General features: G+C 38.4%; 1 protein-coding gene across 8 annotated transcripts in view; it reads right to left on the bottom strand.

The window, feature by feature from the left end:
* Nucleotides 1-1,053: 1,053 nt before the first annotated feature.
* The window catches only part of HTR4 (5-hydroxytryptamine receptor 4), a 235,814-nt gene continuing 209,422 nt past the window's right edge, over nucleotides 1,054-27,445 (bottom strand). For 7 of the 8 annotated variants that reach the window (XM_087709651.1, XM_087709650.1, XM_087709655.1 and 4 more), the window contains one exon: nucleotides 1,054-3,210. In XM_087709651.1, coding sequence (XP_087565777.1) covers nucleotides 3,123-3,210 — 88 coding nt within the window. In that variant the 3' untranslated portion in view covers nucleotides 1,054-3,122. The remainder of the gene's footprint in view (nucleotides 3,211-27,445) is intronic. The other variant, XM_087709648.1, reaches the window with a different exon arrangement.

Genomic DNA, 27,445 nt, shown 5'->3' with positions numbered 1-27,445 from the left:
TTACATGTGCTTCATGCAGGTCAGTAGATCTCAATCCCACCACATGAGAAAAGTTGCTTAAGGAATGGAAGGAAGAGATTAAGAGAATTCCCAAGACCTGAGAGACATATGTATAATAAATATATGTGGTAGTAGTGTAGTCCATTAAAAAGCTTATAAATCTTCCCATGGATAGCAAAAAGGAACAGAACAGAAGCTGGTCCTTCCCCAGTTTCCTGATTGCTGAAAATAGAGTAGGAATACAAGTATATATAATGCATGATTTGACCAACCCACTGGCCTATCCTAACTCAAATCTACACTAAAACTCATAAATATTGCATTTGGTACCCTCTACAAAGTTTGCTGACTAATTCTCCAGATTGAAAACTGGTTTAGACTTCCCTTTAACAGATACATTGTTGATATTAGCATAGCTCAAAAAACTAAGCACAGTTGGATCTGGGAAGTTTTAAAAAGATCCCTCCCAAAATAGTAATAGGAAATCACTGACTTACTGCTGCCAAGAAAACCACCCCGCTAGACAGACTTTTAATTTTCTCTGCCCTTTAAAAGTGAAATTGAGGCTTTTTTTTTTACAGGACAGAAGTGTTCACTTGTGGAAATTAACACCTATATGGAGTCTGCAGAGCAGAGTATATATTCCTGTTCCATTGTGGGATATATCTTGTACAATTGGAAGCAATGAACATAACATAACTGAAGTCTGTTGCATACTCAGCTTGGACTAAATCTCACTGATGTGAGATTCTAAGCAGATGTGAAAAGGGATTATATTGTCAACCACCGAAATTAAAGTCAGTTGCACTTACCCCAGGGACTAACAGAAGGCCAGCATAGAAAAATTGAAATTCCCCTTGCAACCAGATCACCAGCCAAGTTCAGGCCAATAACACTGATTTTGAATTGCATTTGTTCTGTCCCTTTAAAAAAGGTACTTTCTTCTTTTTACTCTGAGTAATTGTCACAGAAGCACAGAGTAATAAAATAGCAAGCACAAATAAAAACTAACAAGGTCTTAGCTTGTACACTTAGAAACCTTTAATGGGCAAATAGTTATTTATTTTAAAAATAATAATAAATAATGCAGAAGTATCTCCTGTATATTAAAAAAAATGTCTGTACATAATTACACAATGTAACAAAGTACCTATCCATTTTCTTGAACACAGTTCTCATCTTTGGGTTAGATTTTCAGTCAAGGACCGGACAAATAAGAACAATGCAATGATTCAGACCCAATTTCCAAAAGGTGCTTCAATGTCTGCAACTGTGCAAGTACAGCACCTGTCATGCAGGATCATGCAGCTGTTCCCTATTAATGACAGGTGCTACGTTTGTGCTCCTGTGTCGCCCAACCACCTTTTGGGAATCAATGCTGAAATGTTGCACAGTCCTATTACAAATTTATACTTGATCTGTTTCTTTCCAAGAACATGAAAATCAACCTTCCAGCATCCCTGGGATCTTCAGCCATGCCTATCAATATAACATGAAAAAAGGGAAAATTTAATATAGAGAATAACATCTGCATGCAGGACACAGCAAAAAGAACTGTTGACAGTGACATTCTTCTTTTATCCTTTGAAGCATACAGTCATGTTGAGAAATAGCTCTGCAAAGTGAAAGAAGAAGAAAAAACAACAGGAAAAGGCTGAGGCATCTGAAACTTTAAGATAACCAGCATTTAATGTCCTCCTGCATGTCAAGCAAAGGAGCTCTAGGTTGATCTGTTAATCCATAGGGGCAACATTGCAGCTTTACTGTCCCAGGCAGGTGATGGGGTACCACATCAAATGTCTCAAGGTGCCGGTGCACTTCTACTTAGCTCTATAAAGTCTCTGCTGCTGATCTTCACCCTGTTCAACTTCAGAGCTCACACAACATACTGATCCATAAAACACAGTGTACAAATCTTAGTGGCTGGATTTTACATCCTAAATCACAGGTCCACAAGTCACATTGCTATGTGGAATGTTGTAGGAGCTCAGTCAATTCATCTTCTACTGAGAATCAGCAGACTACACTTTTCCTTGCTATTCTGCCCTTCGTTAGTCACTGTTCCTACTGCCATTACTATTTCAGCAAGTTGCTGAAGGTTATGTCACTTGTTCCTGGAAATGGCTTCCTCCTGATTTATCTTATGGCCCTGATTCTTTGGGACACTGATCATACTAAATCCTGACCAACTCAGACACTTGAGTTGCTTTTACGTTCATTGTTCACTATCCCAGAATGAATGTCCCAGTTTGTGACAAATTGGGTTGAGAAATAAATGATCTAAGGAATACGTCAATTGTTTTTCCTAATGCATTATATAACTATAGAAGTGATTTGAATATGCCTAAGTGAACATGCCACAAGATGCCAATTAGTTGGCTGTTATAGGTGAGCTATTTGTTTCCTCAATTGTTTAAGTCCTCAAACAACTTTTTCTTCAAATCAGTAAGATCAGGGGATGAAAATCCTAATGAGGATGTCAGGAGATTAAAGCTAATGGGCTCTGACTGGTGAAAAATGACTCTTCTCAACTGACTACTTTTCTTACAGTAGATCATTTTGATGGGGGTTGCAGGACGATGTATTGCATCAATTTCCACCTTCAAGAATGTTATTTATGTTCTTTGGCAACTACAGACAGCCTAGGAAAAACAACACACACACAGCAATGCTTCCTTTTTGTTGTTGCATCACCGGCAAAGCTCATTATTGAAAATAATTGAGAAAACAACCTCTCAGTTTTTGGTAAAGCAGAAATATAATTGCATTTTAGCATTTTCAGGTCAAACCTCAAGGTCTGGGAAAAGACGTATATTGTTAGCACATAAGAAAAAAGATGTGTGAAAGACACATCACTTAAGAACAAACACAAAGACAATCAAGTATGTTGCTTATCATTTGTTCATCACATGCAAAGCATTATGACTTCCAAGCATCAATCAGAAGCAACAGTAACTTTGTATCCACTTCATGTTGCTCTATGTTATTGTTAAGCACACTTGAGCTGTTGGTGCCAATGTCAAGCCAATACAAGACAGCATTATGGCAATGCAGACAATATCAATCTGGCATTTAAGTTCCTGATGCATGAACCTCTTGTGTCTTTCAGCATAGACCACTTGTTAGAAGCAGGACTCTTGGGATTCTGGATCATTGTGGATTGGAAGCTTGTCAGGGTCCAGGTGATGACCATTGTACAAGACTGTATACCTATAAAAAGGGGGGAAATGGCATTAGAAACCAATGAAAGAAATGCCTTGAGTGTCCCTGTATGAAGTTCTAGGCTGCATTTTCTTCATGAAGATCCTTTATGCTTCACTTCCCAAGAACCTGAAATCCAAATTTAAAATTAAATAGGCAGCTGCTCTTCTCAAGAGCCACTATCATGCAGTCCTTGGAATATGTTTTTATTAAGACTATGAGCTGAAATATCAAGAATATTTTAAAAAACAGCACTTTCCACAGCATATAAAAATATCAGGGTCCACAGTATTCTCCATGGTATATCAAGAAGGTAACACTTTATGTCCCAGAAATATTTTGTGATAACTACTTATGAATACTCGACAAGCCAAAAAGCTTAATTTGATTTGTAAGTAATCCTGATTATTTTCTTCTACTATTCAGACAATTTATGTGATGGGAAAGGGCATCAGGTGATTAATATTCAAAAATGGAATTCTTCAGTTTGGAGAAGTATACAAGGGCATTCTAGGACTTTCAGAAAGCAGGAGGAGATCTTCAAAAATAGCAGATGGCGTTTTAGGGGAATTGCGGGTTCCCCGACCACACCCACTTGTGTCCTCCCCCTCTTCACTGCTCTCACAAAGCAGCTATGGTTAATTATTCCACAGCACAGCAAGGAGTTCTGATGATTCTTCAGAGAGCCCACTGGAGAATACATTCTGTTGCTGAGATTCAGCCCCCCACCCACCCACCCCAAAAAATGCTTTTGATGCCTCTGGACCTAAAGCAAGGAAGGCAGCCATTATGAGCTGCCTGGCTCAGTGACTACAACAAGCCTAGAAAAATAGTGAAGTGACCGGCTGGGTGAGATAATAAGATTGCTTGAAGTACAACATTCCTTTAATTAACTTTAACCTCTGATTAAATATTTTTTAAAGAAAAAGTGGAAGGAAACATGGGGAAGTGGGACGGGGCTAGAAAGCTCTCCCACCCTTGGGCTAGCAGCAAACAGACAGATGGAACTATTAACAGAATAAAAGAAATGATAGATCTTGAGAATTGTTTAACTGTTTAAGGGCTAGAAAGCAAATTGGAATTTTGACTTTTTGCTCTTTATTGGGACTTTCTTGGACTTTTGGCTTTCGGAGCTATAGATTTAAAAAACAAATATGAAGAATTACTTGTCTGCATGGCCATTGAGTGGTAAATAAAAGTTGCTTGAATAAGGAAGAAGGTGGCTAAGAAGAATTGACCTTGACTTTTTTACTGATAACACTGGACTGCTGATAAAGTCTCTATGGAAGAAAGAAATTAAGACCAGCTGTGTAAACACAGTATTGTACTCTTTTGCTACATTATCCTTCTGACAGCCTGTTTTTTTTCTCTTGCTTTTCCCCTTTTTATTGGAAGAACAACTTAGATAATCCAGACAATTTATGCTAAATGCTCTTTTTTTCTCTTCATTTTTCTTTCCCTTTATTTTTTCACTTGGCTACTTTGGGTCCTTTTTTGCTTACCCAAATTTATATCTTTTCTTCCCTTTTTTAGTCACCTCGCTCTTTTCTCTCTCTCCTCTTTCTGCAATGAAGTGTGGATTACCATTGTGGAATTAATTTTGTGAGGGTTTTTTGGTCTCTTTTGTTGGGATGAGTGCCTTTTTTTGTCTTTTTTTTTAACCAATAGCAATAGCAGTTAGACTTATATACCGCTTCATAGGGCTTTCAGCCCTCTCTAAGCGGTTTACAGAGTCAGCATATTGCCCCCAACAACAATCCGGGTCCTCATTTTACCCACCTCGGAAGGATGGAAGGCTGAAACCAATCCTCTTTTTCTTGTTTCCTTGCTTATTTTTCTTTTTTATTATTACACGTTGGCATTTTAAAAAGAATGGATTAAGGTAGCAAGAACCTGAAGACTGGGTCCAAGAACAGGTGTTGGTTTATTGGAGGCTGGTGTTTGAGTTGCTGTGGATGGCTTCAAGATTACAATTAATTTACTAATTCAGCCTTTGGATTATAAATTCGACTATAACTCAGTCACAACAATGTCAGAACCAAATACCAAGATGAAGAAGATAACATCAAATGTGTCTGCAACAACTACACTGCCCGGTTCAGTGACACAGAAAGTAACAGGCACAACAACACAACAAGATAAAGCTACCTTGGAGTTAAAAAATATGTTGCAAGCCGTACACACAGATCTGAAGGAACTTAAGCAGCAAGTAAACAAAGTAGAAGAGAAAGTGAGCAAGGTGGAAGATGAACTGAAGGAAGTCAAGAAAATGATGGGGGAAAATGAATACAGACTGCAGAAAGTGGAAGAAAGAACAGAAATAACAGAGAGAAAAGTGGAAGAGATGGATCATAGATTGCTAATAATTGACAGAAAGCAAGATGAATGCACAATACTTTGGGAAATGGAAAGATCCAAATTCTAGCTAAGATTTCAGAACATTGAAGAAGAGAAAGGAGAGAATTTAGCAGAGAAGATTGCACAAATACTTTCAGGGGTCACAGAAATGAGTAAGGAATATATTTTAGGTGGAATGGATGGATCATTTAGAGTACATACAAGAGACACAGTGAGAAACAACCTGTACAGAGAGGTACATGTAAGATTTATTTTTAAAACTTAAATGAAGCATTGCAAGCAACAAGAAGTACCACAATTAAATACAAGTCTAGAGAGATAGTGGTATTGAAGGAAATCCCAAGGAAGGTTTGGGAAATAAGAAAAGAATACCAGTTCCTGACTAAGAGTCTAATTAAGAAAGGGGTGAGTTTTAGATGGCTGGTTCCAGAAGGGATCTTGGTAACCTGGCAAGAACAAAGGCACAGATTAGATACACTAGAGAAAGCAGAATTATTTTATGAACAACATATAGCAGCACAGGAGGAAATGCTGGTAAGAGAAGAGGGAGGAAGCTAAGGAGAAAGATCAAGGAAAAATGGAGAAAGAACAGGAAGAGAAAGCATTAAGAGAAGGCGCAAGGGCCAAAGAGACAAAGGAACAGAGTGGGCTAAGAACGACTAGATGAACTAAACCTATAAACCAATGATATGGAGGAAGAAATAAAAGTAATCTCAATAAATATAAAGGGACTAAACTTGGTGATAAAAAGAAAAAGAATATTAAACAAATTAGAGAAATTGAAACTGGACATTATATGCTTACAGGAAGTACATATTAGAAAGAAACACAGGAAATTTTTGTAACAAGTAAAACTAGGTAATTTATACACAACTGTGGCTGAAAGTAGAAAGGGAATAGCACTATATATTAGAAAAACAATTCAATCAGATATAATTTTTGAAGATGGGGAGGGGAGAATACTGATGGTGGAGATAAGGATGAATTTGAGAAAGAAATTATTAGTGGCTCCAAGTGATAAACAAGTAGATTTTTTTTAAACTACACAAAAAGATAATACAATATGAATATGAAGATATATGTATACTAGGACACAATTGTAAACAATGGAATAGACCATAAATCCAAAAAGATGAACAAGAAGCCAAAACCCTACCCAAAACATTTTTCACGATGGCGGAAGAATTACATCTGCAAGATGTTTGGAGAATAAGACACCTGAAAGAAAGACAATACACTTTCTATTCAAACAGACATTTATCCTACTCAAGAATAGATATGATATGGATGTCAACAAAGTGAATACTCAAAACACTCAAGATGGACATAAACATACGGACATGGGCTGATCATAATCCAATAAAAATGACTTGGAAGGGACAGAGGAAAAAGGGGAGATGGACTTTAAACGCAAGAATATTAAATGAAAAAAGTTTCCAGCAATATATGGAAAAAGAACTGATGTATTTCTTCCAGGAAAACAGAAAGGAAGACACATCATAACAGAATGTATGGGACACTTGTAAAGCATATATCAGAGGCCTCACAATGACATTCATACAAAAAAGAACAGACAGAATAGACAAACTCAAAAGAAGTTGGAATTAGACTATAAAATTCTGGAGACAGAGCTGAAGAAAAATCTACAAAATAAAAAAGTAAAAAATATGTTGGAACTGCAAAGACATAAACTGAAATTGATAGAAAATGAGGATCTGGCAAACAAAATAAAATTGGCGAAACAAAACTTTTTTGAAAATGCAAATAAATCAGGATGTTGGCTGGCTTATAAATTGAGAAAGGAAAGAGAACAAAAGCTGATAAGTCAATTGGTGGATGAGGAAGGGAATCTACAACATTCAAATGGAGAAAAGAAAATAATAATTGAGAACTATTATAACAAGCTGTATCAACAAGGATGTCTACTATCCCCATTATTATTTATACTGACACTAGAGATTTTGAATAGAGAAATACAACAAAATAAAGAGGTAAAAAAAGGGATGAGGGTCAAGAAAGAAGAATATAAATTACAGGCATTTGTAGATGATTTGGTGTTTATTATGGAAGATCCAATAGGAATGGGGCCAAAACTAGTCAAAATAATAGAAGAATATGGAGAAGTAGCGGGCTTAAAGATTAATAAAGATAAAACAATGATTTTGGTGAAAAATATGACAGAAAAACAGAAAAGAGAGTTGATGGGGGAACTGGACATAAGGTGGTGAAAAAAGTGAAATATTTGGGTATTCAATTAACATCAAGATGTGTAACACTAAAGGAGGATAACTATTATAAGGTGATCTATTTCTATTAGAAATAGATCTAGAAAGATGAAAAAACCTGCAATTATCACTGATGGGAAGAATAGCATTAGTACAGATGAATATATTACCAAGACTGCTATACTTATTTCAAACAATATTGATAAAACTAGAGAAAAAATACTTTGAAAGCATGAATAAAATAGTGGGGAAATATATATGGCGGGGGGGAGCAAGAATTAACATAAAAATGTTGCAAGATGCAAGAGTGCGAGGTGGATTCGGATTACCAAATTGGGAATTGTATTATCAAGCAGCAGGATTAGCTTGGATGAAAGAATGGATCTCACTGAGTAATACAAGATTATTGACACTGAAAGGCCATGATCTACAGCCAGGTTGACATGTTTTTTTGTGGTATGGTAAAAACGGGGCGCATGGTTATTTTCAAAGACATTATGTAAGGAATGGATTGTTAACAATATGGGAAAGAGTGAAAGGGAAACACTATTTAGAAATACCAATGTGGCTTTCAACGATGGAAGCACTGACACATCCAAATATTAGTAGCATGGAAATTATCATTAGATACAAAGATATCTTAACAGAAAGGGTGGAACTAAAACAAAAACAAGAATTAGAAAAACAAGGGATTAATAAAGGATGGTTTGCACAATTGCAAATACAATCAAGATATGAAAAAGATAAAAGGGAACATGGTTTTAACTTAGGAAGTTCAGAGTTGGATAAGATACTTAAGAGAACAGAAGAAAATATACTTAAGAAACTATATAGCTACCTACTAAGAACTAGGTTAGAAGAAGAAGTGGTTAAAGAGACAATGGTAATCTGGGCAAGGAGTTTTGGTTACACGATTGAGTTAGAAAAGTGGCAACAGCTATGGAAAACGGAAAGAGAAAGTGTGTCCATCTGGTAAGGAAATCTTATTATTATAAAAGGGACTACCCCCAAAAAAATTAAAGCTAAATTAAATTTGAAAACAGAAGAGAACAAGCAGTGAAATTAAGCTACATTAGACAGTGTGTTATCCCTTTTTTATTTTCTTTTATGGATCGAACCTTTGCAAATATTTCCTATTCTTTAAATTGAATGGATTAGTGAGAAGAGCAAGGGTTGTTTATGTTTGGGAGCTTTATTGGCAACTGGAGTAGAGTAAAAACAAAGCGTTGTCTTGAAAGATTATAAATGAACTTGCTTTAAATAAAAAGTTTTGAATACCAGAGAGGCAGTGTTTACAAGTTGGAAGAATGGTGCAACATGAAAAAGTAACCTTAATATTGCAAAAGATTATGTTTGAAATTCAAAAATTATTAGAAGTAACAGAGAAAATTGAGAAGAGATTGGAGAACATAGATTGTAGAACAGTAAAAGTTGATGGAAAAATAGAGGATGTTCATCAAATGAAGAAAGTGGAGGTCAGAGTTCTAAAAACTGAAGAAAAAATAAACAAAGAGACAAGAAAATTGTTGAAACTGACAGTGAACTGAGCGTGGTTAGAAATGGAAAGGGTGGAATATGGAAAGTGGAGATAGGTGGACTTGGAGCTCTACCCCAGATTTAAAAGTATAGAAGAAGAAAAGAGAGAAGAATTGATGGAACTAAGGAGAGAAATCTTGTCAGAAGCACAAGTGATAACCAAAGATAAGCTGATCGAAGAAGCAGATGGAGGGTTTCAAGCTTATACAAGATATGCAATAAGCAATAACTTGCAAAGAGAAGTCCATACAAAACTTACTAAGGAAATAACCAGAATACTAATGCCAGAAATGGCAAGAGACATAAGACTGCACTATTACTGGAAAGACGCAGGTTGATGTAATGAAAGCTTATAATAAAAAAAATTAAGTCAAATTTAGTTAAATTTAGAGCCTTATGTATAAAATGAAGTGATAATGGATATAGGTAAATAATTGATTGATAATGATAATAATGCATATATATGTATTGGTTTGATAAGAGGAAATTTGATATAAATTGCAAATGGTGACTACGAAAGGAGGTTTAGAAACTCTGTTATTAAATATAACCAAGTTTTATTTAGAACATGTTATAAAAATGTAATGTTACTGGATGATATTGGGAAGAGCTAATGGAATGTCATTATGTGGTTTTGCTTTAAATCTGGAATATTTTATATAAAAGGACATAAAAACAATTATAGTCAAATGAAGGTTGAGGTATGATGATAGTAATATATATAAATATATTTGATTTAAAATATATGATTTGATATGAATTGTAGGTGATGACTGTGGAAGGGATGCACGGATGTTTTTGTAACCAATCGACACACTTTCTACAATTTGTAATGGAAGATGGTTTTGTGGATTTTTTTGTGTTTTGTCTGTTTGTGTTTATTCAAAAATAAAAAAATCTAAAAAAGAAAAGAAAGATAAAGAGGAGAGAGAATAAAAGGAAGATAGGGGAAAGAAGAAAGAAGTAAGGAGAGGAGGATGGTAGGGAGAGGACAAGAAGGACAAAGGGTATGTAGGGGAAGAGGAAGAGTAGGAGTAGGAGAAAAGTAAGGGAAGAAGGAAGGGAGAGGAGAAGAAGAAGGAGAAAAGTAGAGAAGGGAGGGAGGGAGAAAAGAAAGGGAAAATAAAATGGTGTTACAATAGTATGAAGGGATGGTAAACAAAGCAACCCAAACTGTATACCTATATTATAATCTATAAAATGGAATAACAAGTGTATAAGAATGATAAATGTAAAGAAGAAAATTAATTATGTGAATGTATATTTAAAGTGGTATGTAAGAGAATAAAAAAAATGTTCTGGAAAAAAATAGCAGATGGACTTTTCAGCTTTATTTTTAGATAGATCAGTCCAGATATATTGTGAAAAAGATCAAACAGCTCACAGAAACCATCCATTTATGTATTCACTGAGAAATGAAGATTTGAGTATAATTTAGTTTCCAAGATGATCTACCTAGCCTCCCCCCACCACATTACACCTGATTAATGACTTCAGGCATGAACTTAGTTTGCTTGGCCATATGTGCAATGCTGGAAACAATCTGCTTTCAGGTCTCCAAAGTCTACATATTTTCAGGTCCAAAGGGAAATTATTATATAGTAATAATCCTTGGAAGAGAAAAAGGTGATTTGGAGTATGCAGGGGCACTCCCATGCTGCATGCCTTCTCCACTTAATTGATATAGTCCCAGATGACCATGATGTTTGATTTAAGGAGATGTCGATGGGTATGATGTATGTTTGGAAATCTTCTTTCTCTTTTCTAGATCAGATCCATGCTCAGTTCTAATCTTAAGAAACCCATTTTCTCCTAATATTAATTTATTACTACATGCATGCGCATGTGCAAGATTAGAGATGGCTGCCAGGCGTTTTCGCTCTGAACGAATCAGGCAAAAAATGCTGAAAAACTTTTAGAAAACAACCCTGTACCTTTCGGAAAGGGGTCCCTGGGGATGTCCGGAATTCAAGGGACCCGAGGAATCCAGACCTTTGGGGGAGTCGCCACTTCTAGGCGGCCCTGGACCATACAATTTTCGGAGACTTTTGTGCTGCCTGTGTTGTTTGGCGGTGGGGGAGGCAGCGCTACGCTGGCGGCAGCGTCGTCATTTTCCAGCGATTTCAGTGATTCTACTTGATCTGCTGAGCTTTTGGGGGCTTTGTTCGACTACCATCGCCCCGGAGAGGGGGTGAGCGAGCTGGACTATTGTTGGGACTGGACAAACTGGGCGGCTGGCTTTGCCTGGCGCCGCAGCAGCCCTTCCGGATGGCCCCCCCTCCCTGCTTGGCCCCGCTTCCTTGCCGACGCTGCCTCTTTCCTCCTCCGTTCCTTGCCTGGCTTGCCTGTTCCTTGCCTGGCCTGGCTGCTCTCCTGGCACGATTTCTCCTCTGCCCACCCTCGCTGCTGTGGGTTCTCCTCCTGTGACTTCTGCCTGGCATCTGGCTCTCCCCTGCTTTGGCCTCTCAGCACCTGGCCTCCTCTGGCCACGGCCTCTGGGCTTCTGGACTCGCTGGCGCAGCCCCACCTGGTTTTGACTATTACCATCATTACCATTATTACCATTATTATCACCCACCATTGCCCTTGGAGTATCATCTTGGATAGCACCCGCTCAAGTCATCTCATTGCGGTACGCTGGACGTTGGATGGGTGGGGGCACTTACAACGAGTGCGGAGGCCCTCGGACTTGTCGGTAACATCTATAGTCTGCTCCTTGGTTTGCTCCTTGGTACATCTGTCCAACGGAGAGAGCGACGGAAGATGGCAGAACTACGAGGGGGGACTTAATGTTTCTAATGTACCCCCCCCTCTTTCACGATCCACCTCGGCCACCCTGGACTTTAGACTCTGGACCCTTTGTTATACCTTTCCAAGAACTAGGTATACCACCTGCCTACCACCTGTATACCACCTGTATACCACCGTTGGCGCTCAGCTATCTCAAATTTTAAGAACTATCTGCACAGTTATTAATCTATACTTGTGCAGTGCGCCATAAATTTTTAGGAATGCGGTGTGAATGGTATGCCTGATTGATGACTGTACCCACTTTTTTAACTTTATTATTGTTGTATTTTTTGTGTTTTAATTGACCTATGTGTGGAATGCATGGATGAGTGGCTGTGTTTGTGTGAGAGGACTGAGAGTACAGCCTGGTGCCTCCTCCACTGAGTGCTACTGCAGAAGTGGTAGGGGGCCCAGGCCTACCTCCCGTCCCGGAATGAGTGACAAAAATTGCCTGCTGGATGGTGCGGAGGCTGTGGGAGGGGATATGGGGTCTACGGGTGCGGGGGTGGGCTGGAGCATTACGGTCACTATGGGGAGAGGCAGGTACGACAGGAACTTCAGGGCTAGCCATTACCGGGGAAGGAGGGTTCACTACGTCACAGAGATCCCTCCTTCCGGCCCTGCTAGTTCCACTCCAGGGCCAGATGGCGAGAACTGTCAGGGCCCTGGTCTCAGGCTGTTGTTGCTAAATGCCAGGTCTGTGGTTCACAAAGCTCCCCTTGTCCGGGACCTAATTTTAGATGAGGGGGCAGACCTGTCATGTATTACTGAAACCTGGCTGGGCCCGGAGGGAGGAGTCCCCCTCACTGAAATGTGCCCAGAAGGATTTCAGGTGCTTCATCAGCTGCGACCTCAGAGAAGGGGTGGGGGAGTGGCTGTCACTTGAAGGCAGGACAGGAAGCAATGGAGGGAAACTAATCAAGAAAAGAAGCAACCTAGAACTAAGGAAAAAATTACTGATAGTTAGAACAACAGGTGCTTTGTGGCAAAGAGAGGGAGTTATATATTATTCCTACATCTACACAATTTGCTATAGCCTTTTCTGAGATTCCCAACTATACATAGGCTGAGTTTCTGGGTGTCTGGATTTGACTATTTCACCTGGGAGTAGTTATGCTACCATCACTTCTTCTTAAGAAAAGAGTTGCCCTCTTACTGGAACCGGGACAGGGGCAAAGAAAGAAACTATCCTTTTCCGTGAATAAAAGTTTAAATAAATGGCTACACTTTTCCCATTGATCAGCTTTAGAAGGCAAGGCAGTTTGGAGATGCATTCTGCTAAATACAGACTTGGAAGCAAAACTAAAAGATTTTCTTTTCCATTTAGACAAAAACTAGCAAAGACTTCCAGAAAGAGCTTAACTATACCAAGCTGCATAAATTATTAACCTGTAAACAGCCAGAGTAGCAATAGCAGTAGCAGTTAGACTTATATACCGCTTCATAGGGCTTTCAGCCCTCTCTAAGCGGTTTACAGAGTCAGCATATCGCCCCCACAGTCTGGGTCCTCATTTCACCCACCTCGGATGGATGGAAGGCTGAGTCAACCTTGAGCCGGTGAGATTAGAACCGCTGAACTGTAGATAACAGTCAGCTGAAGTGGCCTGCAGTACTGCACCCTAACCACTGCGCCACCTCAGCTCAGATGTAACACAGAACTCAAACTGAAGCCAAACAGCACTGAAAAGATATTGAAGGTTTTTGCTTATATTTTCTCTAGCAACTTTATCTTACTGGTTCCAGTTTCTCCCAACCAGGAAGGGGGAAAATGACTTCTACAGTAAATTTGATGCTTGCAGGACCTTTCAGTCCAACTGAGAAACAGCTAACCCACCTGAATCCCTCCCCTTGCTACTCATGAGTTAGTCATAGGTTAGAGTTCCGTATATCTCCCCTACCATAAATACCCACTTGCACATATAAAAGCACCACAGAATAACAATTTCACAATATGCAAATGGTTATTAATCAGGGAAATACAAACACTTCAGAAAAGAAATCTAAATTGGGCATTCTCCCAGGTAGACTTAAATCTCAGGTGAAGCACACATACTCCTGCTCCCAAACTCATAGTGACACCCAGCCCACACAGGAAGATATTCTGTATAGTTTCGCAACCTTGAAGATTTGTGGACTTCAGTTCCCAGAATTGTTCAGTCAGCCATGCAGGTCACCCAGAGAATTCTGGGTGGAATTGAAGTTCACATCTTTAAGTGGCCCAGGTTGAGAAACATTGCTATACACTGCTATAGACAGATAAACTCTTTCACCTCAGTTTATCTCATCCCACCCAAGTTATTTTTTGTTTTGTTTTTCTGAAAGTTACTATGTATTCTTTAAAAGCAAAGTACATACAAATTCCCTTTGAATCATCTTAATTCCTTGTGACTTCATGGACATGTGGTTTCCTTCAACTGGGAGTTCCATGATTACTTGAAGCTTTCCTATTCAAGTATTAAGTGCACCTGATTTTCCTTTTTCTAAATCAGTCAAGATCAGTTAGAAGCTGCCACCAGCTGACCCTGTAGCTTTTTGTAATTCTTACTTCAAAAAATTTCTCTGCAGACTCCATGAGCCTCCCCTTTGACATGTCTTTAATACTGTATATTGTGAAAAAAATCAACAACCATTTAGAAAAGTAGTAAACAATGAGCCACTTGAAAGTAAAAAGCAAATGTGATGAAAACTTTATTTTCTTTATTTAGCCACAGGGCACTTCCAGTAAGCAGTATGTATTAGAAGGCCTTAGGATGCACTAATCTATAAAGCTAAGTATCAACCTTTCTCCCCAGGAATTTCCTCTCAGAAGAAACATACAGTTTTAAACTAAAATGTTGCCTTGATGCAAGTTTGCTACTAATATCATGAGGTTCACAGCCACAGTTCTGCAGCCGGCGGAGTCTATTTTCCATTAGATGAAATTTTCACAGTGTCCTCTGGCTTCTAAGCTGACTCCACTGTCAGTTTAACCATTTCCTAGTAAATCAGAACACATGCATCCATTGCAATTGGCTTCCAATCTGCCAATATTTGGGCATGATTTATTATTCACTCTCCTTCCTACATTATTTCAGGGATATGTCACGGGTCACAGCTATTCCGAACATTGTTTAAATGCAGCTGTGGCACCACAATGTCTTTGTGCATCTGCTCATTTTTTTTCCTAGCCAGCTCTGCTTTGATGTTGCCATGGCAATGGCGCCACTGCATTTGGAGGCACATATTTACATCGTGTATGATCATTCTTCTCCCATTCCTATACAGTCGACTCTCAGAAGAGTTTGTTTTCACTGGACACAAAACAAATGACAGACCCACGGTTTGTGGGAACACAGGCTGCTAGCACTTCTTGTAGTGAGATAAATTGTTATGCTGTCCAATTTTTTATTTTATTTTAACTCATTAGGCAGATTTTACTGGACCTTCTAAAAAGTATAACACAGTAGTGAGCAAAAGAAGACACATTTCTAGAAACCTACTCATTAGCCCAGAAGTCTTTTTACAGACACACATGTAATAAACAAAGGTCCATAAAACATTGTGCTCATGGCCAGATTCCCCTATTGGAAATTAAATTGGAAAAAGATATTTGGCTGTTCTCAACCCGCCTGAAGCCCCTTTGAAGCAAGTGAAGGCAGAGCCAGAATTTTGGTTCTCGGGCTTGTTCTTAGTTCATCTCGGTCTCATTTTTTTCAGCAGAAAGGCCTGTGATGTGGTGTGTTGTTGAAATTCCTGATAGAGTTTGTAGCAGCCATAATAGTTCTGTGAACTCCAGGTTGCAAAGCTCTCCTGGAGCTGGCTGGTCAATTTTTCTTACTTTTATTTTTTTTGAGGATCAACGGAAGGACGAGACTGGAGCCAGGACTGTCAGAACAAGCGGTTTATTCAAGGTAACTATTTACAGGTGATTCAGCACCTTCCCTGCTTGACAGCTATTTAAACGGAGCTGTCAAGCAGGGATAGCCAATGAGCATGCCCCTAGCGGCTAGCAACAAGCGACGCCGCGCCCTAGCCAATCATTGACTTCCATGCTGCTAAAGATTTCAGTGCTATACTTTTTTTTGAAGCCCAAATTCCTACTCATCCCAGTCTAGCTTTAATTCCAATTCTGATACAGGTAGTCTTCAATTTATTCCCACAATTGAGCCAACTTTCTGTTTTTAAGTGAGATAGTTAAGGGAGTTTTGCCCCATTTTATGACCTTCTTGATCAAAGTTGTTAAGTGTATCATTGCAGTCGTCGTTAGCAACACCGTTGTTAAGTGACTTTTGTTTGTCAAGAGGTTCCAAAAGGTGATTGCATGAATCCCAGAGCCTGCAACAGTTATAAATATGAGTCAGCTGCTAAGCATCTAAATTTTGATCACGTGATGCTGCAATGATTGCGTGAAAAATGGTCATAAGTCATTTTTTTCAGTGCAGTTATAACTTTGAACAGTCATTAAATGAATTCTAAGTCAAAGACTACCTATCTATCCCTATCTCCCAAATGGACCTATAATACTGATATATTTATCAGCCCTGATTTTAACTAAGGCTGCCATAGGTTATTGGTGTGTGTGTGTGTTTGTATGATATATTTTGAGAAGAGGTATAGCATCATCCCTATGCCATGTTTTCTGCAACAGTATTCATCATCTCTTGGAAATAGGAAGCATCTGAGCTCAGCTCTGGATTCCTCTCATGCTCTATTAAGAATCCTAATTTCTATTGTAGAAAAGACGGCACCATTCAGATTCTATGTAGATATGTCTATCTTTTCATTGTATAAACTCAGTGCAACAACTAAGATGGAAATGCTACACAGATTTCCTTCTCTAATTTTGAGTAATAAATGAAAAGCAGCATTTGATGGATGCAGTTATTCCAGGTTAACCAATACAAATTTTATTAAACAAAAGACAACTCATTACCCCTCAATCCAATTTCACTACATCAATCTACACAATCTGGGTGGTATTCAATGCATCCCAGATGTTTTAAAAATGTTAAACATTGCAGTGGCTTTAATTCAACTTTTGGGAATAAGATAGATGACAATAAACTTTTATTAAAAGGTGATCTGTTCTTTTTCCTTCTGGCTTAGGGATAGAAATGGCTTTAGAATCATTGTGGAAAACACTTTGAGAGGGAAAGGGAGAGTAAGATTAATTTTTAATTATATGTATGATGCATACACATTCAACTAAAACAACATTAAAACTAAATCAACCCTATTCATTGAGCTATCAAGTAACACTTCACTATGGATCATTGTTCTGCAGAATATCTAAATCTCTGTGCCATCTTATCTCAATAAAATACAGAGCATACATAATCCTCCATTTAATAGATCAGAGTTGTGTTGGGAACCCTGACTTGGTTTTTTCAGTAGATGTCTTGCCTTGAAATAAATCTTCCTCCATCTGCTCAGCTCTTTAATTACAACACAAACAAGATAATTCACAATCTCATCATAAAGACATAAAGCACAAAGATTAAGATGACTCTGTTAGTTATTGCAGACTGTGAAGCATCTGCTCTCTCACTCTTAGAGCACAGGTGGAAATCCTGTGTGTCTGTGTGTTTGTGTGTGTGCATGCGTGTTCTGTGTATATATGCAGGATTCCCTTTTCAAAATACATCCCAGTTTTAGCCAACAGTCTTGGGATTTCCTGCCTGTCTTCCATCTAAGTATCAACCAAGCTCATCTCTTTTATTTCCCAGTAATTTTATTTAGAAACAAAGAGAAGGAAAGTCAAAACAAACTACAAAATACAAAAAGAAAGAGAAAGAAAGAAAAAGAGAAAGAAAGATGTAAAAGGTTATTGACAAGGTGGTTGTGCAGAAGCTTCAGAGGTTTCTGTATGAAACAGGTTATCTAGACCAGTTCTCCCTGTTCTAAATCAAATAAATAAATAAAAGATAATAAGAGATAAAGGGGGAAAAGAGAAAGAAAAAAGAACTTCACCTCAGCAGGTAAAATCAATTTTATTAGTTTATTATCATCTCTAAATAAAATGTAATCTCTCTGCTTCTCATAAGTCATCTCTTTGACAAGGAAAACAAAGTCCAAATGCTACATCAATCAATCTTTGTCAGCATAAATCCTGTAAGAGCAACCATATATAACTATTTTCTTCTTTTAACCCTGGTTGAACAATCCAATCTTACAAATGTTCGCTGATATTTAAAATTATTCTTTAACCCCCTTCAAAAAAAATTCCCAGATGAAGCTTGTTGCTCATCTGTGTCTAAAATAGAAAATCCTTCAGAACATTAACATTATTTTGTATTATTAATAATAATATACATCAGTTTTTGTAGTCTACTCATGAGAAGCAGCTGCACAGAGTCATATGAAGGACCTTATCTCTCTCTCCTTTACACAGGAGAGATCATGCTGGCTTGGATCCAGTATCCAGTGACAATTCCCTTCTCAAAATCTGTTTTCCTAGTCAACAAAAGCCAACGAGGCATCAGCTCACCATGGAGCTTTACAAGAATGTGGCCTAACTCTTGAGATCACCTAAGACTGGTTAGATGATTTACCTATTATAATGTCAGTCATATGAGAAATCAAATTTCTATGAGAAATCCAGTAGAAACAGGATTAAGAGCTACAGTTTACTCCCTTGAACTGCTGGAAGGCCCCAGGCAAAAGCAAAGGAATGTTAGTGGATTCACAGGAAGAAAGAAAACAATTTTTCAGCTTCATTTATTCATATCTCCATCCATCCATCATTCTTCTTTTAAGGATTGGATAAAAAAGCCTCTGGAAGGCAAATTATTCCCATTTCTAATTTAAAAATCCATTAGGTTCCCAATCTCATGCCCCCAAATGCCTGAATTTCAACAATATAATTTTGGATCTGGATGAATTTGTGTGGGTCTGAATGTAGAAATAGAAACAGTGCGTCTCCTAGTGATTTTCTATTCCCCATTTCTACTCTTTTGTAAGGAAAAAAGAATCTCCCATCCAAAATTTGAAGAGTTAACTGCTGAATTCTATGCATCACCCACATGTTACTGACATCAGAATTAAGGCCACCAATTACATAAATAATTTCCAAGTAAAGATATCCAACTGACTCTATGAAACTCTTTGAAAGCATCTACTCCCACTTAAAAAAGTGTTTTTGACATTTTAATAATTGTCTACATTTTTATTTTCTTAAAACTGTGAATGTGTTTGAGTTTGACTTTAAAAATACATTCATATGTTTAAGGAAGTCCAGTGACTAGAAAGGGAAGATTTAACATTGTCTGACAGTGAGTCAGCATAATGAAAACATTCACAGCACTTATCTATAAACTGAGTCAAAATTATCATTTCTTAATGAGCTCCACATTATTCTTCTCCATTCCCTATTTGGATAAGAAATGTTTCATATCTTGATGTTGATTTTAAAGCTTACTGTACTGACATTTGGACATGAATTTTATTCTCCACAATCTGATAAATATTCATTTTATATTTTCAGAATTATTCATGCTAACAGTTAGAGAATCATTCATGTCTGAACTGAGCATTCATTGATCTTGTAAAATTAAACTTCGTCCATAGGTGTTTGCTTTGACATGACAACACTGAACAAAATCAAAGTGTAAGTTTGTATTTTCATTTTGGACCAGAGAATGCTGAAACTATGTTTCTCTACTATTCCTAGTAGATCTTTGAGTATATAACCCTGGTGTACATAGCAAAGAAGTCTAAGAACAATATCCAAAAATTATATTAGTCACAATTTAATCCCAAAGAAATGTGTGACTATATAAGTTTGGTAAACACTGTAAATAAAACAAACCACATTTTTTTCAATACTTCTGAAATATTGACAATGTAAACTCATATTTTCAGTCTCGGTCATGAAGTGGAATCATTTTCTTCTAGTTTGTGCTGGAACTGCTCCCAGCAGATATACAGTATGGAAATATGAGTCCAGTTATAATGCAATGCCAACAATTTGCTATGCAGTTGATAGTGTGATAGACACAACATGATCCTTGGCAGGCTGGGAATATTTTCAGCTTAAAAATAGTGGTGTTGTGAAAAAGTTTGGAAGGATGATGGCTGTTAACTGACATAAAAACAAAAGAAGCAATGTATATAAGTATTCAATGAACCAGAGCACTTTCTGGGGGAAAAAACTGGTCCCCCAAACATTTTTTTAAAATGTAAATCTATTGCCTAATCTTTAAATTGGTTCCACAATTTTCTGCTTATTCTAACAATGTTTATATCAAGAAGTAAATGCAGTTATTTTCCTACTTTCCAGAGTTTCAAGCTCAGTCACAAACTTTGTCTCATAAACTCAGTGGTACCTTGGTACTTATTGTTAATTGGTTCCTGGAGGTGTGATGAGTATCAAAAACAATAAGTATCATTTTTTCCCATAAGGAATAACATATTGAGTCACATGGCAGCTGACACTGACAGTTCTAGCTTGTGCATTGAGTACCAAACAAACGACAGCATTTTCATGTCAACATATGTTGAGTACCAAATGCAATGAGTTTTGAAACTGTTGAGTACCACAAGGTACAACTGTATAATAAATAACACTCTCTTATCACTTTGGGTTAGTCCAAAAAATGAAATATTGCTATGGTGTCTAGATTAATATTTTTGGCCAGTACCTAAACTGCCATGTAATGTGAGGTTATATATTACAGGTAGTCCTTATTTAGCAATCAGAACTGAGACCAAGAATTGATCATTAAGTAAAGTGGTAGCTACATTGAAACCCTGACTGCAGTTCAGCTTTCCTTCACTGACCTGTGAAAGTCATAAATGCAAGGACTGTTTGCAAAGTAATTTTTCCATCACTGACATAACTGCAGTCGCCAAACAAATCAGTTTGCTAAATGAAAACTACCCATATAATAAAAAAATTAAAACTATCCATATAATAAAAAAATAACAAAATAGATGCAGAAGTATGGCTGGACAGGAGATCATCAGAAGAGATATGTCAGCCCTCAGGCTGCCATCCAGGGGGAACCTGTCCATCACCATGCCCGCTCGGCCATCCTTACACGCCACTAACGCTGCCACCTTGATGTTGCCTCTCTGATGTTGATTGAGCCTGTAGCTGCATGTGGCTCTTCTACTCGGGTGCAACTGCCTACTCTGATGTAACTCTTTTGCTCAGATGCGGCTAACCAGGAAAGAGGCTATGATGACACTGAGTGGGGGTGTGGCTGAGGGTGTGGGTCATGGTGATTGGTGATGGTGGTTGGGTGTTATCTGGGTGGCGTTGTTGGTGGAGCTGGGTGGTGTAATGGTATATATATATGTGTGTGTGTGTAACTCTGTGTGTGTGTGTGTGTGTGTGTGTGTGTATGTATGTATGTATGTATGTATGTATGTATGTATGAGTGAGTGATGGTGTTAACATGGTTAGAACTGACTTGGATTTGATTACCTTTGTATCATTGTCATTTAGTGCTGGTTATCTGAACCATGTCCTCATAAGCTTGGTTCAAACATAATACAGCTCAATTGCTGAATCCTACTCTGATGATTAGAAATACTCATTGAGTTTGTATACTGTTCTATCTACTTCAAAGGTGTCAAACTCAAGGCCCAAATCCGGTCTGTGGGGTGCTTAGATCTGGCAAGTCCGGGCGGTTCTGAAAACAGCAAACGATTGGCCCACGGTGCCTCTGCCACTGGAAATGGAGCTTGGGAGGCTGCGCTGGCATTCTGCAACCTTCTGCCAGTAACAACAGAGCTCCGGAGGGCCCCAGGGCCCCGTTGTTTTGGCAAAATGTTGCAGGAGATTGTCACAGATTTCCAAGCTCCATTTTTGTTGGCAGAGTGCTTGGCCCACCACAGGTACCCCTGACAGAAATAACATTGAGCTGGCCATGCCAACCTTGCCCACACCCACTCATCCCCCAAGGTCAAATACAACCCTGATGCGACCCTCAATGAAATAAAGTTTGTAACTCCTGATCTACTTGAATTCCAATTTTTCCCCCTGTTCATAAGGAAATCATTTGAAGAGAAATCTGGACCTGAACCTATCTTTTATCTCAAGCCACGTTATGAAATCAGATGCACAGCAATTGCAGCTAGCTGGGCAGGCAAACCTTACTATTAGAACAAGGCAAGAGAGTCAAATGGAAAACAGGGCAAGGTAGTAACTAAACTATATGCCTAAACCACCACATAATGTGAGGTTATATATTACAGGTAGACCTTATTTAGCAACAATTGAGACTAAGAATTGAGTCATTAAGTGAAGTGGTCACTACCTGAAGGAACTTTGTGTCCCTTAACCTGCTTTGCAGAAGAAAAATCCCAACATATTGGTTTACTGCACAAGAGAGAACATTTTCCTTGTGCTAATTTGTAAGAAATTTTCTATTACCTATAGAATTGGCATTTGTACAAAGAATAGCAAAAGTCACTTGGACTTAGGCAGCAAAGTGTCTTGTCTTAGCACCTTTGTGAACTTTTAAAAAAATGGTAGAAAGGATTAAAAAATGAGATTTTAGAAGCAACGGACAAGTCACAAACACTCTTAATGGCCAAATCCTCCCTGTGACATCTAAAGCACACAGCTGTATTTCTACCAGAAATTCTAGCTTTCCTCTTACAGAACGTTTCCACATTCATTATTTCAGCTGAAACATGACTTTGTGAGAAGGGAAAAACATAGCTTTGCTTATGTCATAAAATACTAGGCTACCAATAAGGAGAAATCTATGTGCTTCAGTGAAGCGTAGTAGTTTATTTATGGTGGCTATTGGCTGCCAACATGGAAAATCCTCAAATTGAGTCTGTCATATGGAAGTAGAGAGCAGTATTGTGGAATACAGGATTAAGAATCAAAAGCATTTGATGCCCTTTTACATTTCATATGTGATAATTCATTTTGTAGCTTGAGGGATAATTAACAAAATTAAATCCAATTCTTTCTTAATGCTAAAATAAGGCAACATTAAGAAAAATTAAATGTAATTAATTGGGGAAAAAGTGTATGCAAATCCTATAGATAATCAAACATGAATTTCAAATCAGTTAGTGGTAGGAAGAGAATGTTATCAGAGCAGTAATATTATGAAAGAAAGCTATTTTCATAGTGCATTATATATCTCAGTTTCTTCATCATCTAATGCAGTCATTAAATCCTGATTTTCAGGGAGTCAGAGATTACCTAACAGTTTATCTTGCATTACTATATTGGAGAAGCAGAAATAGCTATGGAATTATTGCTGTTACTCTAAAGTGTTGAGTTATTTCTGGATTGAACAATATAAGAGAAGGAGTCCTCTCCTCCATATTTTAGAAATGAGACAATCCTCACAGAGTTTTAAATTATTGCAGCAATATGAAATGGATTAGGCATCAAAATCCACTTGTTTTGCCAAACCCAAAGATGGGTTTGAAATCTGCTGCATAATACAATTGTTATCCTGAATACGTCGCACAGCTTTTAAAAAGGGGTTTAATTTCTTTTTTTAGAATAGCTCTTACAGAGCCCACAGTATTCCTGCAGAGGATGAATCATAACTGGGGGGAAAAATCCTATTTGGAAAACAGCAACATGACCAAGCTCTGATGACTATATTTCTAATTGCTGTTATTTGAAGCTCATACATTTTTTCTCTGAAGTAAGCAAACAAAGATCTCCAATTATTTTAGACAAAACCTCTGAAAAATACAGCCATTTTAGTCAAAACTCTAAATTGCTTGAACAATAAACACAATTTTGTGTCCCCATGCTGTAACGGTGCATACATTTTAGAGTGTCAATGTATCTAATATAAATACATACACACATGCATGATAAAGTGCTAAATAGAAATGTCCCAAAGTGCTTTTTTCAGGAGGCAATAGGACTTCCTTGTCATTTCTTTTGAAGATGTTATGCTTCTCTTCCAAGATGCTTCTTAGCTCTGACTAAACGGTGGGGAATGGAAGGATTAATAATCCTTGCAGGCAGTTGGTCATTTGCATTGTTTTTAGAGAGTCATTGAGGCCACTTGGAGATTTATCTGGGTCCTCCTGGTCACCTGAGTAGTAGCAGTAGACTTATATACCGCTTCATAGGGCTTTCAGCCCTCTCTAAGCGGTTTACAGAGAGTCAGCATATTGCCCCCAACAATCTGGGTCCTCATTTTACCCACCTCGGAAGGATGGAAGGCTGAGTCAACCCTGAGCCGGTGGGATTTGAACCGCTGAACTGCTGATCTAGCAGTAGCCTGCAGTGCTGCATTTAACCACTGTGCCACCTTGGCTCTTGGCTCTCCTAGTGCAAATGGGTGTAAAACCTTCTTGGCTGCAGAATGTTTTCTGCCCTATTGAAGACAGACGCAGGCTGTTGGGGATGAGTCTGTGCTGATGCATCTCAAACTAAAGTGCAAAGTGTACCCTTAAAAGTACAAGGAAGTCCAGTTGCCTTCTGAAAAAAAAAACACCTTTGGGACAACCATGACTTGGTTGACTGGTAATCTCCATAAACGTTTTGCTAAATAAAAAGTGCAGGTAACATATTAAACAGCCACAGTAAGAAAATCTGCTTATGTGCTATACTTGGATTTTCAACATGAGAAGGGAATAATCTTATGGGGTTTGGGTTTTTTTTTTTATTTTGAGCAGCAGGTGCAGGTAGTCCTTGACTTACAACAGTTCATTTACTGGACCATTCAAAATTACGATAGCAATGAAAAAAGTGACTTATGACTGTTTTGACAGTTACACTCCTTGAAGCATCCCCATGATCATTTGATCAAAATTCAGCCACTTGGCAATTGGTTCATACTTACGACGTTGCTGTGTCCCAGGCTCATGTGATCATCTTTTGTGACTTTCTGACAAGCAAAGTCAATGGATAAGCCAACAACCAGGTTACTAACTTAACAACTGCAGTAATTCACTTAACAACTGTGGCAAGAAAGGTCATAAAATGAGCCAAAACTCAGTTAACAAATGTCACACTTAACAACAGAAATATTGGGCTCAAATTGTGGTCATAAGTTGAGGACTACCTGCAGTTGTTTATGCTTATCATAATACCAAGGCTAGATCATTTGCGGAGATCAAAACTATTGCATGTTAGATAGCCATCCTTGTGTATCCCAACTTTCAGTCCATACATCACAATGCCTCTAAGCTTTTGTATTATTGTATTATTTGTCCCAATTTTACAGGGAAGGGATTCCCCCAGCTAGCTGATATTTTTCATATGAGGTACCTATTAGATGTTCTTTACCTTTAAGTGAATGTACACCCAATATTTCTAAATTAGGAGAGGAGAGTTTTGAGCTTAACATTGGATAAATTGGATTAGCAGATGATTGTCTTGAATGCTGAGAAAGCTTTTTATATATGGAGCCAAGGTGGCGCAGTGGTTAAATGCAGCACTGCAGGCTACTGCTAGATCAGCAGTTCAGCGGTTCAAATCTCACCGGCTCAGGGTTGACTCAGCCTTCCATCCTTCCGAGGTGGGTAAAATGAGGACCCAGATTGTTGGGGGCAATATGCTGACTCTCTGTAAACCGCTTAGAGAGGGCTGAAAGCCCTATGAAGCGGTATATAAGTCTACTGCTATATGGCACTCAATGTTTTGAAACATAGATGAAGTTACATTTGGTTTTGATCTTTCTTTCTGTCTTATTTTTCTTATTTTACTGTCTTATTTTTCTACTTGCCTGTTAGGACGATATACTGACTGAGTAAAGTTAAATATTTGAGGTAGCTTTTGTTTGTAGTTCTGGTCACTGATTGCAATAAATACTATTCATTCATTCATTTGTTGAGGTAGCTCATCTCAGGGTTAGTTCACATTTCTTAGAATGGATATAATACAGTCTGTGTAGTTTTGTAAAGAGAGATGAATACAACTTTCTCAATGGATGCTAATGACACAGAACTTAGCTATTGCCATTTTTCATACTTATATACCTGATTAAAAATCAAGAATGTAATAGCAATAGCAGTGGACTTATATACCGCTTCATAGGGCTTTCAGCCCTCTCTAAGCGGTTTACAGAGAGTCAGCATATTGCCCCCAACAATCTGGGTCCTCATTTTACCCACCTCGGAAGGATGGAAGGCTGAGTCAACCCTGAGCTGGTGAGATTTGAACTGCTGAACTGCTGATCTAGCAGTAGCCTGCAGTGCTGCATTTAACCACTGCGCCACCTTGGCTACATATACATATACATACATTACATACATACATACATTCCAGGGGTGGGTTTCTTGCCCCGTTCCAACCGGTTCGGTTGGAACGATGCCGGCAGTGTCCTTGCGCATGCGCGCAGTGCGCGCGTGCACACGCACACCGTGCGCATGCGTACTAGCGTCTGTGCGATGCTCCAGCTGCTCCTGGAGGATCGCGCAGGCGCTGTATGCGTCCTGCGCATGCGTGGAAGTGCAGAATTCGGCAAAACCGGGTAAGGAGCGGGCGCGGGCGCACGCGGGTGCGCGGGCACAGGGGGGGCCTTCACCGTTCCCGGAAGTTACTTACTTCCGGGTTCGGCGACCAACCGGATCGCAGGGACCGCCGCAAACCGGTTGAAACCCACCCCTGATACATTCATTCATTCATTCATACATACATACATACATACATACATACATACATACATACATACATACTAATTAAGGTAATTATCAAAGTCGTTCACTAGGGAACAAAAAGATTTCATTTTCAAGTGAACTATTATATAAAACAGATGGTTAGGAATTCTACTGATTATTGCATTTATGTTTTCCTATGCTTTGTTCTGTCTTATATTTATTTTTATTAATATAAGAGTGCTTTTAAGTCATAGATCTCAATTTAGACTATTTATTGAATGCATTATGAATTTAGCTTTTTTTTAAAGCCCCATTTTCATGGTTGCATTCCAAATTAACATATTCCACAAGTGTCTCACTTGAAAGGGGATGCAATGCTAATTTTGGGCTCCTTACTATTAGTAGAGAATCAGAGGTGGGTTGCTCCCGGTTCGGCCTGGATCAGGTGAACCAGTAGTATCGGCTGTGAGAGGCTCTGCCCACCCACCCAGATGCTTCTGCACATGCGCATAAGCATCTCACGTGTGTGTGTGCATGAGCGAACTGGTAGTAAAAAAAAAAAAATGAAAACCCACCACTGTAGAGAATGATGTATGCATCTGGCATCGCTTCCTACAGAATAATTATTAAATGTTTATTTTAACAACTCTCTGCATTCTGACCATGAGGCTACTGAACGTGGATAGCTATAGATGTTGGGACATCTGCAAGGAGGGAGTCAAACAGAGTCAAAGGGATGGATGTGGATAGGTGATCTGTCTTTTTGGTAAATGCATGTGAAGCCTATTCACAAAGAGTGGGGCTTTAGTTTCTTAATT

The sequence above is a fragment of the Thamnophis sirtalis genome, unplaced genomic scaffold, assembly GCF_051295495.1.
Source record: "Thamnophis sirtalis isolate CommonGarterSnake01/CBP01778 unplaced genomic scaffold, rThaSir2_p1.2 scaffold_3, whole genome shotgun sequence".
Lineage (NCBI taxonomy): Eukaryota > Metazoa > Chordata > Lepidosauria > Squamata > Natricidae > Thamnophis > Thamnophis sirtalis.
The sequence above is the reverse complement of the archived record's forward strand: the minus strand, read 5'-3'. Positions and strand labels throughout refer to the sequence as shown.